At 30.4% G+C, this 15,349-nt stretch overlaps 1 protein-coding gene across 1 annotated transcript; it reads right to left on the bottom strand.

The window, feature by feature from the left end:
* Window positions 1–14,529: 14,529 nt before the first annotated feature.
* On the bottom strand, window positions 14,530–15,041 carry LOC121223202 (probable 2-oxoglutarate-dependent dioxygenase AOP1.2). The gene is made up of 3 exons (XM_041104320.1): window positions 14,910–15,041; window positions 14,674–14,822; window positions 14,530–14,596 (listed from the first exon to the last, which is right to left on the bottom strand). Exons 1-3 carry the CDS (start codon window positions 15,039–15,041, stop codon window positions 14,530–14,532), a joined length of 348 nt encoding a protein of 115 aa, XP_040960254.1.
* Window positions 15,042–15,349: the final 308 nt, after the last annotated feature.

Raw genomic sequence — 15,349 nt, 5'->3', positions numbered from 1 at the left:
TGTACATTCTATGTTTGTTTTTCGTACGTCAGTATGATTAAACGCTAAATTAAGCTTGCATGACTTGAAAATGACAAAGATGAAGAATTTAGGGACATTAAGGACTGTCTGTGTAAGATTGATTGCTTGCTCAAGGAAGGTATTTTTGTTGATTAAGAGGACACTGTTGTTGAGAAGGAAGTTGATGTTGTAGAAGAAGAAATTGTTGCTAAAGTGAAAGTTGTTGCTAAAGAAGAAAAAGTTGCTGAAAATGAGAAAGAAAAAGAAAAAAAAAGATTTAGTTGAGAAGGTTGTCACCGCACCCAGATCTGTGGGTGCAAATATTGATAATTTGGAGCAAACTAGAGCGAACAGAAAGAAGTTGTTGAGGTCACCAGTGAGGAGCAATGCAATTTATAGGTAATAGTGGTTTACACTAGACCACTCCAAGTGGCCTCTCCTACACAAACAGCAGCCGATGATGCCGGGGCTGAGCCATGAACTGAAGAGTAATCCGAAGACCGCGCAAAGCCCAAAGAAAAGAAAATGAACCTCTCAAAGGATAAAAAACGAAATAATGAGGAGAAGAAAAGGATGAGAAAGAAACATCATGCAGTCACATCAACGGCTGCAGATAACTGAGTTAGTTTGTTTTAAGTTTTAGTTATAGTATTCATGCACTGCATGCAGCTGTAGGTTTTATTTTGATACGTATACATTATCATTGCATTTTCATTGTTATTACACATTCATGTTAGTGCATTGGGGACAATGCAATCTTTAAATTTGGGGGAATGTATATGGGATTTGGAAATACACCCACATTTCAATTTTTTTTAAAGAATGCAAGGTTTATGCGCAATTGTTCGAAAAAAAATTTGACATTCGATGCTTAATTCTTAGATCATGTGAATTGTCAATGAATGAGTTGGATAAATTTGACTGAATGTTGTATCTACAATACTTTGATGAATGATTTAGGTTGTATTAGTAATAAATGACTAGTAGCATTCCTTGAATCTTGAATGGAACTGCCTTTTTCAACTGCCTTTTTCAACTGCGTATATATATAGATAGTTATAAATAAGAGACACATCAAAATGGGTGTATTGTGGAATGTTTAAAAGAGAACACTCCAATACAAGCGTTATAAAAATGAATCTGGCCAAAGGCCGTTGCTGCATAAGTGTGTGTCAGCGTAATTACGTACTCTTTGAGGGTTTGTTGCACCCCATTCTTACTTCTCAAGAACAAGGGTACAATAATGCAACGATATCCCTGATTCCAAAAAAAATATTTTTATAGTATTGTACAATAAATGTTGTATTGGTAGATAGAATTTATGATTTGAAGCATGATGTTGGCCTTGATGATAAGTAATTACTACTGCAAGTCCAAATATAAATTTGTTTATAAACTAAAATTAGACTATTAACTAAACTAATTAAGCTAAACTTTCCTCCTAATGTTGTAAATAATGTAAATGATTTAACAATGATCAACTGATTAATTGAGTGCTAATAAACTAATGAACCTATATCACTATAACAAAACAGGCTTACCATGACACTTTTTTTTTACTTAAGACGACGCAAAAAAGGTTGGCATAGGTGTCACGACACTTCTCCCAACGCTTTCGAAAAGGTTGTGTTTAGTATGGTTGGCGTAGGTGCCGCGACACTTTTGAAAAAGCATTGGCATAGGTCAACATAAGCCAACCTTTATTGAAGGGTTGGCAAAAACCTAATCAAGACCAACCTTTAAAATAGGTTGGGATAAACCCATCTAAGGCAACCTTAAAAAGGTTGGGATAAACCTTGTCTAAGGTAACCTTAAAAAGGTTGGGACACCACTTGTCTAAGGAAACTTTTAAAAATGATTGGGATAGAGCTGTCTAAGGCAACCTTAAAAAGGTTAGGATAGACCTTGTCTAAGACAACCTATAAGAAAAGGTTGGATAGACCTGTTTAAGACAACCTTAAAAAGGTTGGGTTGCACCATGTCTAAGGCAACCTTTAAAAAAGGTTAGGATAGACCTGTGTAAAGCAACCTTAAAAAAGTTGAGATAGACCTTGTCTAAAGTAATTTTAAAAAAAGTTGGGTTAGACCTGTTTTTAATGATTTTTATATTTTCAGAATCGTTGCAGCTTAATCTAGCTAGCTCAAGGACTAATTTGCAAAACTATTAAAGGGTTAGGGTTTTACGATGAATGTGTTCATGTAATTTTTTATGTTTGATGGAAGAAAATGAATCTTTGTTGATAAAGAAACAAGTTTTGTTAAGTGATTTTGGTTGAAAATTTCAATTAGGGATTTATTTGTAAAATGTGAAATTCATTGAGAAATTGTGAAATAATGATTTGTATGAGCTGCCATGGGTTTCGACTAGCTTAGTATGTGGATGAAATTGCATGAATTTCAATTGACGGGCTTAAGAACTAAATTGTAAAAAAGTTAAAATATTAGGGGTTATAGTGTAATTTGTAAAAGTATGTATTTTGGACTGAATTGAATAGAATGAATATTGAATGGATTACATTTTCTTATTTAGATCAAGTTAAGCCTCGTACGGATCTAGATCGAGGGAAAGATAAAGTATCAGATTAGTCGATCCTATTTCGTTGTTTTTGTGATCGAGGTAAGTTCGTATGTTTAAATACATTTTAATGTATTTGATTTAAATGCTATTATGTTACTCATCATATCATGTCGCGACGAAAATCCAACAACGTTACAACGACAATTGAGCCCCGTGTGAACCTTAGGAATATATAAGATACAAATGACATGTCATTAAGGTTACATGTTTTGGGTGCTGGTCCTGAATGTCCTACCGATAGCTGAGTCCCAGTATTGGTTGTGGATACTCGTCAGCTTGTGTGAGCGGCATCGTGTAGCTACATTCCGACCGTCAGCTTGTATGAGTAGACCATTTATGGCTCGAGTGAGCATCTATGTAAAGGAAAGGAAAGGAATGGTTTTGACCATGTGTTTAGCACACTTTTTGTGAGCTTCCGAATATCCGATATTATTCTAAATGGTTCAACGAGCATGAAAAGGGAAAGAACAGTAAGTGTACCAAAAGCTAAGTTAAGAGCTCATGAAAAGGTATGAATGGTTGATGATTCAAAGTATGATTACTCATGACTATGAAAAGAATGATTTAAGTAATGCTATGTTCATGTTCTATACCTTACCATGTGATGATATTGCTAAGTTATGTGTTTAATCACTGACTTGTGTTCTTGATAATGCATAGGCTTGTGTCAAGCTATATTGACTGATCCATGTCTATTTTTATAATTTTGCATGGAAATGGTAAGCTATGTTCATGATTTACGAACTTACTAAGCATTATGTGCTTACGTTGTTGTTCTTTTCTATGTTTTATAGATTATTGGAAGCTCGTCGGAGACCTATCACACTATCTAGCAACTATATCGGTAGATTTTGCTTTTTTGGTCATGGTTATAATGGCAAGAATAGGTGAATTGTGTTTAATGAGATAGTTGTTATGTTTTGCTTGTAAATGTGGTATTATGGTTGGTGAACTTTTGGTATGTTGATACTTTGATGGTTGGTGTTGAAATGGTTAAGTGAATGTATGTTTTCAATGACCAATTTGGTATGTTTGAATGTGATTTGGCATGTTGTCATTGTGGTAAGCTTGGTATGGAAATAGGCTAGAAATGTATGAGTGATTAATGACTAAATTATGTATATGTTTAAGTATGCTTGATTGTTGTGATTGAAGTGCCTTTTGAGCATATTGGTTGTATGGATAAATGACCTATTGAATTGGCCTTATTATGCATGTTTTAGGTATGTTTTGAGGCTTTATTATATGTGCAAATGGCTTGAAGGTATGTGCTTGATTTGGGTGAAAGAAACGACCTGAATTTGGCCTATGTTTTGTCTACACAGCCTAAGACACAGACGTGTGTCTCAACCGTGTGTGACACACGAGCATGCAACATGACCGTGTCTCCCCTATAGGTTTCAAAGGGTTGCAAGTCAGGAATTTACACAGCCTAGCACATGGTCTGACACACGAACATGTGGCTAGGCCGTGTGACCCAAGTTAGAGAGTTACACGGGTACAGACACGGGCTAGGACAAAATTGTGTGTCCCTATTTTGAATGGTACACGACCTAACATACAGGTGTGTGTCTCAGCTGTGTGAAACACACGGCTTGGCCACACAGCCGTGTGACCCCTGCAGTTAGGGGTGAGCAAAATTCAATTTGATTCGAAAAACTCGGTTAAAAATTCAAATTTTGAATTAAATAGTTCAAGTTATTTGAGTTAATCAAGTTATTCGGATCAACTAGAATAAAAATTAAGTTTTTTGGTTTGACTCGAATATGAATTACACAATTCGAATTATCCAAAAATTTGAATAAGAAAAGGCAAAACCATGTCGTTTTGATAAATGTTTACCACTTCTAAAGTTAAAAGTCAAAAGTATTAAGTTAAAAGGCAAAACTATGTTGTTTTGATAAATATTTTACTCATTAAGTTAAAAGGTAAAACAATAATATTTTTTGTAGTTAAATAATCTTGTACTTCGTCTACTAGTTAAATAATCGGTCCATGTAAACGCAACATTGAGTATAAATATTATGATTCGTTAACTCAACTCAACTTAGCTCGAAATTTTTTCACTCGATTCAATTCGATTCGAAAAAATTCAAATTGAGTTCGGTTGCTAAAATATGATTCGTCAACTCGACTAACTCAAATTTTTTTGACTCGATTCGACTTGACTCGATCTAATACTCACACTTACATGCAGTGTGAATTTTCTTAACTTTTTCCTTAAAGTTTCATATGTTCCCAATTTAGTCCCGAATCATTTCTAAAGTGCTTCTAAGGCGTCGATGACTCGAATAAGGGATGATATGCATGTGTTTGGATGAATTATGCTATGATTTATGAAAAGTTTGGAATTGAATGTTTTAAGTTACAATTTTACGGTAATGTTCCGTAACCCTATTTTGACGACATATATGAGTTAGGGGTGTTACATTAGTATTGAAATTTAGATTCTTAGAGGTCTCAGTATCACAATGCCACTGTAGGTGACCTCTATTCTTCTCATTTTAGCACTGTTTTCTTCGATTTTTGGCTGTCCTAAACTTCCTACACCACTCAATCATATCGTTAGTCCCCCATGGAGTGTTTGGCCAATTTGGGTCTCAAAAATGACATAAGACTAACAAAAATAATTTATTAACAACAAAACTAAAAATAAAAAACATATAAAAGATACTTAAATTGCTTGAGAATAAGCTACTTAAATGTAATGGAGAGCCTAATTTGACGTATCAATTTTTGACAGATTAGTGGGTCCGTAGCAAGCATAGATTGTTAGTGATATTCTAAATTCTTTTTGTCACTTCTTAAGTCAAAAAGTGAATAAGAATAAATCTAAAGTATTTTTATCACCTAATGTTCCGGAGGCTTTAGCTTTTAATATTTGCAGGAAGGTGGGATATGGAAGAGTGGATGATCTTGGAATGTACTTTGGACTTCTAATTATTGATAAGAGAGTCAAAGTTAGCACATTTGAGATTGTGGTTAATAAAGTTCGTATTAGACTTAATGGGTGAGAGACAAAGAAGCTATCACTAGCAAGCAAATTTACGTTATTAAAGTCAGTGCTTTTATCTATTCCCAATTACTTTATGACTACAATTCGTATACTTGTCGTTGTATGTGGTGAATTTGATAGGTTGGCCCATAACTTTATTTGGGGCTCCACTTTTGAAATTAGGAAGTCGACTCTTTTGAAATGGGATGATTGTTGTCGTCTGGTAGAGGCTGGGGGCTTAGGAGTAAAAATTTAAGCTGATCAGAACAAGTTACTCCTGTTGTAAATAGGCTTCCAATTAATAACCAAGACCAATGATTTATGGGTTAAGATTGTGAAGAGTAAGTATAAAATTTGTAGGATGTTGCCGAACTCTATTGTAAGGAGTAATTGTTCCTATATATGAAAGTCTTTAATGAAGGTATTTTAGGATGTTTGGATAATGTGTATTGGACTATAGGGGATGGGTCTTTGATAAAATTTTGGTACGATAATTGGATTCGTTAGGTGAGCCCTCTAAGAAATTTTTATTTAGGCTTTAAGCAACCAGATAACACTTTGCAAGTTTGTGATTTGGTCGGTGAGAGTGGTAATTGGGATTGGAGTCGTCTTAGAAGTTTCCTACTAAACCTAATTGTTATGCAAATAGCTTTGGTGTTGCCGCTTGGAGATGGGCTACTAGAAGTTCTTTTTCCATAGCGGAAACCTATAGAGGTATGCATCACTTTAGTTCGACTGATAGTTCTAATGTTTGGAAATTGATTTGGAAATCTAAGGCATCTTAGCAGGTTAGAGTGTTCATTTGGTTACTGTGGAAGAACAAGTTGTTAACTAATGATGAGAGAGTTATGAAACATATGGCTTGTGAGGGCCATTGTCTGAGATGCAGCAATACCCATGAGTCTGAGATACATGTTATTAGGGATTGTTCCTTTTCACAGGCAATTTGGATCTCAATTGTACCACTTTAGGAACAAGTATTCTTTTTCTCCTTACCACTTGATGAATGTATGGAACTTGCAGAACATAGGGGATTGTGGTAGCCATGAGGTAGATTGGGAAAGTTTGTTTCCTATAGTGTGCTAGTTTCTATGTAAAAATAAGAATATGATTGTGTTTTCTGGTAGTCATAACTCTGTCCTACATGTGGTAGATACAAGTATCGGTTGGACGAGAAGTTACTCTCTACTATTGACACCTAGTTTTCATCTGGGACCTATGGTTACCACTATGAAATGGTTAGCTCCAGAAAGTGGTTAGGTTAAGCTCAATATAGATGGTGCATTTTTGCTTAATTCTTACTCGGCTGCAATTGGAGGAGTCATTAAAGATGCTGAAGGAAATCAGTTATGTGGTTATTCAACGGTTTTAGGGAAGGACAAAGTGTTCGGGATTGAAGCGAGGTCAATGTTAGAAGAGCTACGCTTATTATGGGATAAGGGATATCGCGAAGTTGAACTTGAATGTGATAATGCCCTTTTGGTGGAAATAATTTTGGCTGAAGAAGCTCTTGATTGTCATTTTATGGAACTACAAGCTATTCATAAGCTGATACAAAGGAACTGGAGGATCCGTATCCGTCATATTCCTAGAGCTCATAACATAGTTGAGGATTTCATGGCCATGCATGTTGCTATAGGTTTCATAGGTATCCAGATGTTTATAGTACCCCCATATTTTGTGTGGGAGCTAATTCAAAAGGATATTATGGGTTTTTGATTTCCTAATTGCTTTTGTAATCGCTTAATGTTTTCGTTCTAAGGAATTACCATATTTATTAAAGGAAAAAAAAAGACACAGGGATATTCTTAGTATTGAAAACCTTACATACTAAACCGATATTCACCAAGGATTGAAACATCTATTTATAATAAATCAAAGATAAAATATAATATTTCAAATATGAATATTTGAGGTAGGTAGTCAAAAAGAAAAAGAAAAAGAAAACAAATATGTAGATCAATAATTTTGCATAATTATTTTTTCATTGAAACGCACAATTGATAAATTTATTATTAGAGTGCTGGTACAATTCATATTGTGATTCAAAAGTGCGAAAGTGTTATTATTGGAGTATTCAAACTTATTATTAGAGTAATTGAAATTTTAATATAATTGTATCCCATGAATTTGGTGTTTGTATCCATGCAATTAATATAATTGTACTAAGTTAATATAACTTTGAATATAAATGGCTTAAATTGATGGCGTCAAATTAATTAGAGTAAAATGAAATTCTATTTACCTCTTATTTATTGTAGCTAGTCTCAATATAAATTATAGAATGCAATTCAATAAAAAATTAAAATAATATAACTTTTACCAAATTTAAAAATATATTAAATTTTATGATACATGATGAATTTTTAAAACTATATACATGTCACAATATATTAGGACATCCAATTCACACACAAAATTTCCTTTTTAGAGGTTTCAGTTCTAAATATTACATACAAAATAACAAGAGATTTTATTATTTTCCATGAAGATTGTTATATTAATACAAATAGTCAAAGGAAGAAATAATAAATGAACAAATCCTTGGATTAAAGAGTACCATTTCATTATGTCGAATACATAATACAAAATTTTGACTAAGGTTTTTGAAATCAGACTAGATTGATCGGTTAGATCAAGAATCAGTTTCAATATTGATCTAAAACGAAAAAAAGAATCAATTGATTCACAAATCGGTAAGAATTACGATTTACAAATTGAGAAATAGATGAAATAATAAAAAATTGATAATTAATATTTAAGAATTTAGGTCGAATATTCAAACAAAAAAAAACTGTTTTAGCCCAAATCATTTAAAAGTCACCATAAACCCTTTAAATTTTCTAAACCCAACCCAAAAATCCAAAATAATAAAGCAAATGAAAAAAATAAAAAGAAAAAAAGAAAAAATTTAAAGGCAATGGGTCGAGTAATAGACAGGGGTGTAACTAGGAGGTTGGCAAGGCCTCGGTTCCCCCTAAAATGGAAAAATTTTCACCGTTTAGAATTTTTAAAAATTTTAAATTAGTAAAGGTAAAATTACAATTTAGCCCCTTAAATTTGATAAAATTTGATTTAATCCTTTAAAAATTATAAAGATACAGGTTATTAAAATGATAAAATTACATTTTTACTATCATAAAAATTACAATTTAATTTTGATCCCTAAATTTTTTTTTTCTAATTTCACCCTAGTAACATATCTTTGCGAAAGGCAAAGTTGCTTCTGCTTCTACCTCTACTTCTGCCCCGCTTCGCCTGTTGATTTTGTTGTACATTGGGATATGAGGGAGAGGAAGAGAGAGACGGGAATAGGATTTTTAATTTATTTTTTATTTTTTTGTAATATAATATGGACATTACACAAAGGAGAAATGAATAGATTATAAATAATAAAATATATGTTACCTGGTTTTTATTTCCCAATAGAGAGGTATTGGACACTTGGAAAGATTATATATAAACTTAGGGTTAGTATTTAGTATACTGATAATTAATGTATTTTTTTATTTTATAAGTAGAATAAAAAAATTGACATATGTCTTTTTTAATATTTATTTTTTAATATTATATTATACATCTATAGGATACTTGTCAACCCCTTGGTCCTGCTTGAGATGTCTAAAAATTTTATTAACAGTGTACCAAATATTTTTTGATAAATTTATAGGAAGATTATTTGGTACATTGGTCAAATATGAGATTTTACCATGTATCCTAAGTTGTAATTAAAAATTATAAAAAAATAAAAAAAACATGTAGTAAAATTTTAACTTTACTTATAGAGTTAAAGATTTCCACCACCTATTTACTAAATAATTACTAAAATTATGTTTTATTCAGTTTCTATTTCCCAACAAGATATAGACATGAATATGAAAAAAAAAGGTTAGATAAAAGATTGTTTCTTTGAATTGAACGTCCATCCACTTAAAAAATAATATTTTATTATATACATATGGTTGAATCAACTTTAAATTAATCAAATTGATTGAAACGAGAATAAGTGGTCTAATTGATTCGATCAATAATCCAATTTTAAAAAATTTTGTTAAGTAACAATTACTTTTAGGCATAATACATTTATGGGTAGAGAGTCAATTATACTAATGTAAAATTAAATTACTTTTATTTATTTTTATATGATTAATATTTTAATGATCCAATTGTTAAATTTATCAATATAATTGTACTTGTAATGCAAATTTTTAAATCTATCCAATATATCTATTAAATTGATAAAAAAAACTTAAAATTTTTTAATTTACGCCAAACTTGACATGTATAATCAACATGAATAGAACATAAAGTTAAAAATAAAAAAATTTATTATAATTATTATAATTATTTTGTGCTTCGTCCTGTTTGATCGTAATTAAAAAGTTTACTATAATTATTATAATTTTATATATCGTGTCCCACATGTTTTAAAAGAAAAGCTGAGTCTTAACTTAATTGATGTCGGGATTATTGTCAATGCAGGAGGATATAAGTTCGAATACGCTAAAACACATTATCCTTCTATTTAAGGGTTGAAAGAGACTATGAAAAATTTTAAACATTATATCGAAAAAATATATATAATAACTTGTAATGAAATTCATGTTAAAGAAAAACTATCATTTTATATAGCGTGTCCCCCTCGTGTCCTACAAAATCAAATAGAAAAATAGAATCATGAGATCAGATACAGCTAAACTCCTCAAATATATAAAACAATTCAAGTCTTCACAATATATATAAAAATTATTTCCATGCTTTAACTATGCTCTCAATTTCTATATCTTTCATCCATTTAAAATCCAGTCACTCAATTTTAATTCTAAAAATTTAAGCACTCTACACTTTTAATTTAAAAATTGAAATCTATTTTATAACAACATTAAACGAATCTCGTTCAATTAAATTATGTGATATTTTTCTCAAAAGTAAATTTGCTCCTGTCGCCAAATGCTTAAAAAACCAAGTAAGTTCACCTTTTAGCCGAAAGTGAAAGTCAATAATTTTTTGTTTTATTTTTCTATCATAGGTCAGCCATGGCAACAATTTTATTTGCTTACATGCCTTTCAACTCGCCTTAAATTGGTCATGCAAGCAAATTTATTTATTTTTTAAATCTCACATAATCTAATTTAATGAATGACATTTGACAATGTTACCAATTGAATTTTAATTTTAAATAAAAAAATCAAATTGTTGAAATTAAAAGTTGAAGGATTAATTTTCAACATAAACAAAGAGTACAAGGACTACTAGCGCAATTGATAAGTAGAAAACAAAACATTTTATATTAACATTTCAAATTAAACCTTTTAATTTCATTTATTTATTTTTCAATTAAATTTGATAAATTAATTTTGGGTAAAATGGTCACCCTATTATGTGTTCCTATTTTGGTCACCTAATTTTAAAAGTTTTCAACTTAGGTATTAACCTTTGAATTTGTTATTGTTTTAGTCACCCGTCGTTATATTGATAATGAAAAACTTTTTTTCTAAGTGGTATACTAACACATTTAGTCCTCAATACTTACATATTCTATCAATTTGATCCTAATTCTAAATAATTCAATAAATTTAACCCTTCACATTTACAAATTCTCTCAATTTAATCCTCAAACTTCTTAATCAAAGCTTTCGACTTTTAGAACAAAGACATTCCACATGTATAAATTTGTAAAATCCAAAAAGGAAAAAGAACTTCTCAAATTGTTCAAATATAACATACTTGTAATACAAATTTATTCTATAAAAATAATTTTTTTATTTATTCCACAAGTATTTATATTACAAGTATGTTATATTAGAGTAAAAAGATTTTTTTATTAAAAAAAACCCTCTTATTTATTGTAGCTAGTCTAAATATATATTATAGAATGGAATTAAATATAAAATATAAAATAATATAACATTTAACAAATTAAAAAATATATTAAATTGTATGATACATGATATTAGGCTTTCCAGTCCACATAAAAAAATTGTTTTTTTAGAGGTTTCAGTTTTAAATAGTATATACAAAATAAAAAGTTATTTTCCATCTTGTTATATTAATACAAATAGTCAAAGCAAGAAACAATAAATGAATAAATTCATGGATTAAAGAGTAGCATTTCATGATGTCAAATACATAATACAAAAGTCTGGCTATGGTTTTTGAAATCGGATTGAATCAACCGATTATATCAGTCTAAAGCAAGAGAAAGAATAAATTGATTCACAAATTGGTAAGGTGCTAATCGAGAAATAGATGGAATAGATTGATTTGCATATTGCCCAAAGAGATGTGGAAACGAAATTTTAAATCGAAAACAAATTTGATTTACATTGAGAGAGACGACAATAAGATTTTTACTTTTTGGTAATTTAATATGGATATTACACAAGGGAGAAATGGATAAGTTACAAGTAATAAAATATAACTTATTTGGTTTTTCCAATAGAGAGGTATTAGAAACTTGAGAAAATTTATATATAAAATTAGGGTTATTGGTAGTATATGTTTTTTATAAGTAGTATTAAAAAATTATTATGTATTTTTTTAACACTATATTATAGTTTTAAAAAATTGTTATGTATTTCTTTTTTTTCATATTATACCATATTGTCATAGGACACTTGTCAACAGCTTGACTACTTGTGGAGTACTATCAGTGTACCAAATATTTTCTCATAAAATTATAACGAAATGTTTTCTTATACAATTATATATAGGATAATTGTTCGGTGCATTGATTTTCAGAATTTTTAACTCCACAAGTGTAGATGAAATTTTTCCATGTCTTTAATTTATAATTAAAAATAAAAAAAATTGTGACAAAATCTTAACTATCATTGTGGAATTAAAGATTTCCATTACCTTTTTATCCAATAATTACCTTTAAATTATTTTTTTTATTTTTCATTTCCCAACTTTAGAGAGACAGAAAAATAGTCCAATATTAGATTGTTTCATTGAAATGAACGTCCATCCATTTAAAAATAATATTTTATTTTACATATATGATTGAATCAACTTTATACTAATTTAATTGGTTGAATCTAAAATTGGTGGTCTAATTAATTCGATCAACTGTTCGATTCTAAAAAAATTTGTCAAGTAACAATTATTTTTAGCTATAATATATTTATGGGGAGGGATCCACTTATAAAAATTTATAAAATTAATTATATATTAGTATAACATTTTATACAATTAATAATTTATTGATCCGATTATTGAATTTATCAAATAATTGTACTTGTCATGCGTGCAAATTTTTAAATCAATCCAATATCTCTATTAAATTGGTAAAAAAATAGAAAATTTTAGTTTACGCCAAACTTGATATGCATGATTCAAATGAATAGAACATGAAATAACGTTAAAATATTAATCATATTAATTGTAATTTTTTTGCATGAAATCATTGTATCTTCAATTTTTGTTTACAGTCCAGAAAGACTAATCTTTTTTATATTTGTGCTTGCTCATCCCTAGAATATTGGCTCTAAGATTTGAACTTAAATTCTCTCATTATGAATACAATATACCTTATCACTCCATCCAAAATTTATTAATTTGTATATAATATTTATACTAATATATATTGAAATGATAAATCCTCAAACAAATAAATCTTAGGTTAAAATTGAATTATTATAACAAATTATACAAAAGAAAAAAACTAAGGCATGACTTTAAAATAATATGAAAAATAGTTAAAAAATAAATAACACAAAAAATACATGACGGTGGCATAAAAACAACCTACATGAAAATATTTACTAAGGATAAAAAAACCATAAAAATTGAGTCGCATTAAAACATAATGTGAAATACAATACAAACATATAATTTTCTTTAAATTGAATCATCATAAGAAAGTGCGTAGAATATCATCTGAAATAAGACATAACTCAAACACAACATGAAAAGAAAATTCATTCTTAATCAATCATTATTGACAAAATATGAAAAATACATCAACATGACACTTTTACAAACACCCAAATTACTAACACGCAAATGAATATACAAATTTATAATACTATAAGTACAAAAACATACCAACACCATAATATAAAAAATAACACACGAATACACAAAAATAATCGATTAAAATGTAAAACTTACATAATTTATAATATTTGACATATAAATAATAAACCAAAAAAGTATTACTTCATTTTGATTCCAACAAACTGGGAAAAAAAAGAACTCGAAATATGTAATTTGTCTTTACCATCATTACCCCTTTTACAACCCTTTTAGGACAGTTGCTTTGGCCAACTTCAATGTTGAGTTGGGATAACCTTTATTATATTGTTCTATATATATATATTACATAGAGAGACCCCGAATTATTTATTTTATATAAAATTGTTTATGCCCAAATCTTATACACTGCAATAAGCTTTAAGAGAAGATTTAGTAGCACCTTGAACAATTTGGGGGGAGTAAAATTTCAAAAATTCTTCCAGATCAACGGGTTTGAAGAGCATCGGATTTTTGTCATCAACAAGCTCTTTGGGAACCTTTACTAGGTACCCTCCTCTTGGCCATGCAAACAATCCGATGCTATACCTAGCCTCGTTTCCTTTCATCATCACGCGATGATAAGCAGAAGACAATCGACCATTCAACCATACCTGCAACTGTACAAAATTTACGTTCTATCTACCATCAGCTTTTGTTTAAGTCAAGCTATTAATAGACAAGTGACTTATGCTGAAGGATTCTCCAAGCATGACTACGAAAGAGTTGGGTGAAGGATTTATATTCATCCATTCGCCATTTTTGTTTAGGATCTCCAATCCTTGAACCTCATTTAATTGACACAAAAGAGTCATTGTAGTATAATCACTGTGCCAAGGGTTGGCTCGCTGGTGTTTGGCCTTCCGTATTTCATGGCCCTTAGGTGGTTATTTGTTGAGTCCACAAGTTCATCCATGTATTTCTCAAGGCCAAAACTCTCCTAAATCATCCTCAAAATTGTCTTCTCTAATCCTGGTGCTAGTTGAGTGAAAGATGCCAGAGTTTTACTGCCAAATACAGAGCAGATGATCAATAAAGGTGTAGTAGTTTTGCTAAAGGGTTTTTTGTAAGTGAATGGATGTACCTGAAGCTTATGTTTCCTTGAGGCGACAAAGTGGTTGTGACGCATTGTTCAATGTTTTCAGCAATATGTGCATCATCAGTGGAGATGCTCTCATACAATCTTGATGGAGACCCATGATAGGCACGAAAGGGTTTATCGGAAACACAAAGCTGTTTTGTTTGTAAAGGCAAGTCAAATAGCTGTTCCAAGGCCTCTAAAACTGGCTACCAAAGCTCCAGGAGTTGGTCAAACGAGGCCTCAAAACAGCCGTACTCCTCCAATGCTTCCCGGACTCGGAACTCCAACAAATCCCATTCAGGGCTGATCGGTTTCAGGTTCTGGTTTGAGAAATCTATGACCGGCACCTTAGCCCCAGTTCTTGAGCTCATATCTGTCTTCCTTTTTATTATTACCAATTTGCAAATCAAAATGAATGGTTAAAATAATTATTATAATTTTTGTCTTTCCATACAGCAGCGGTGCTAGGTAGGAACTGCGCCTTGAATTTCTACAACTGAAATTTTTTATTCAGAAATTATAGTTTAATATTATAATAAAATTGTAATTTCATCCTTCAAAAAAAAATTATAATCCGATCTTAGCTTCTTTTTTTTCGTCCTTCATCCTGCTTGTACGCAATTAAAAAGTTTACTATTATATAAATAATTTATAATTGAATATCGCATATAGTACATTT

The sequence above is a fragment of the Gossypium hirsutum genome, chromosome D11, assembly GCF_007990345.1.
Source record: "Gossypium hirsutum isolate 1008001.06 chromosome D11, Gossypium_hirsutum_v2.1, whole genome shotgun sequence".
NCBI lineage: Eukaryota > Viridiplantae > Streptophyta > Magnoliopsida > Malvales > Malvaceae > Gossypium > Gossypium hirsutum.
This window is presented reverse-complemented; position numbering and strand designations above follow the sequence as displayed.

Bases quoted from the DNA above. Each gene is read 5' to 3' on its own strand.
- LOC121223202 (XM_041104320.1), bottom strand. From the start codon at position 15,041: ATGAGCTCAAGAACTGGGGCTAAGGTGCCGGTCATAGATTTCTCAAAC. The intron at 14,823-14,909 runs GCCTCGTTTGAC...CAAACAAAACAG, and splicing joins AGGAGTACGGCTGTTTTGAG to CTTTGTGTTTCCGATAAACC. The intron at 14,597-14,673 runs GTACATCCATTC...TGTATTTGGCAG, and splicing joins CAAGGAAACATAAGCTTCAG to TAAAACTCTGGCATCTTTCA.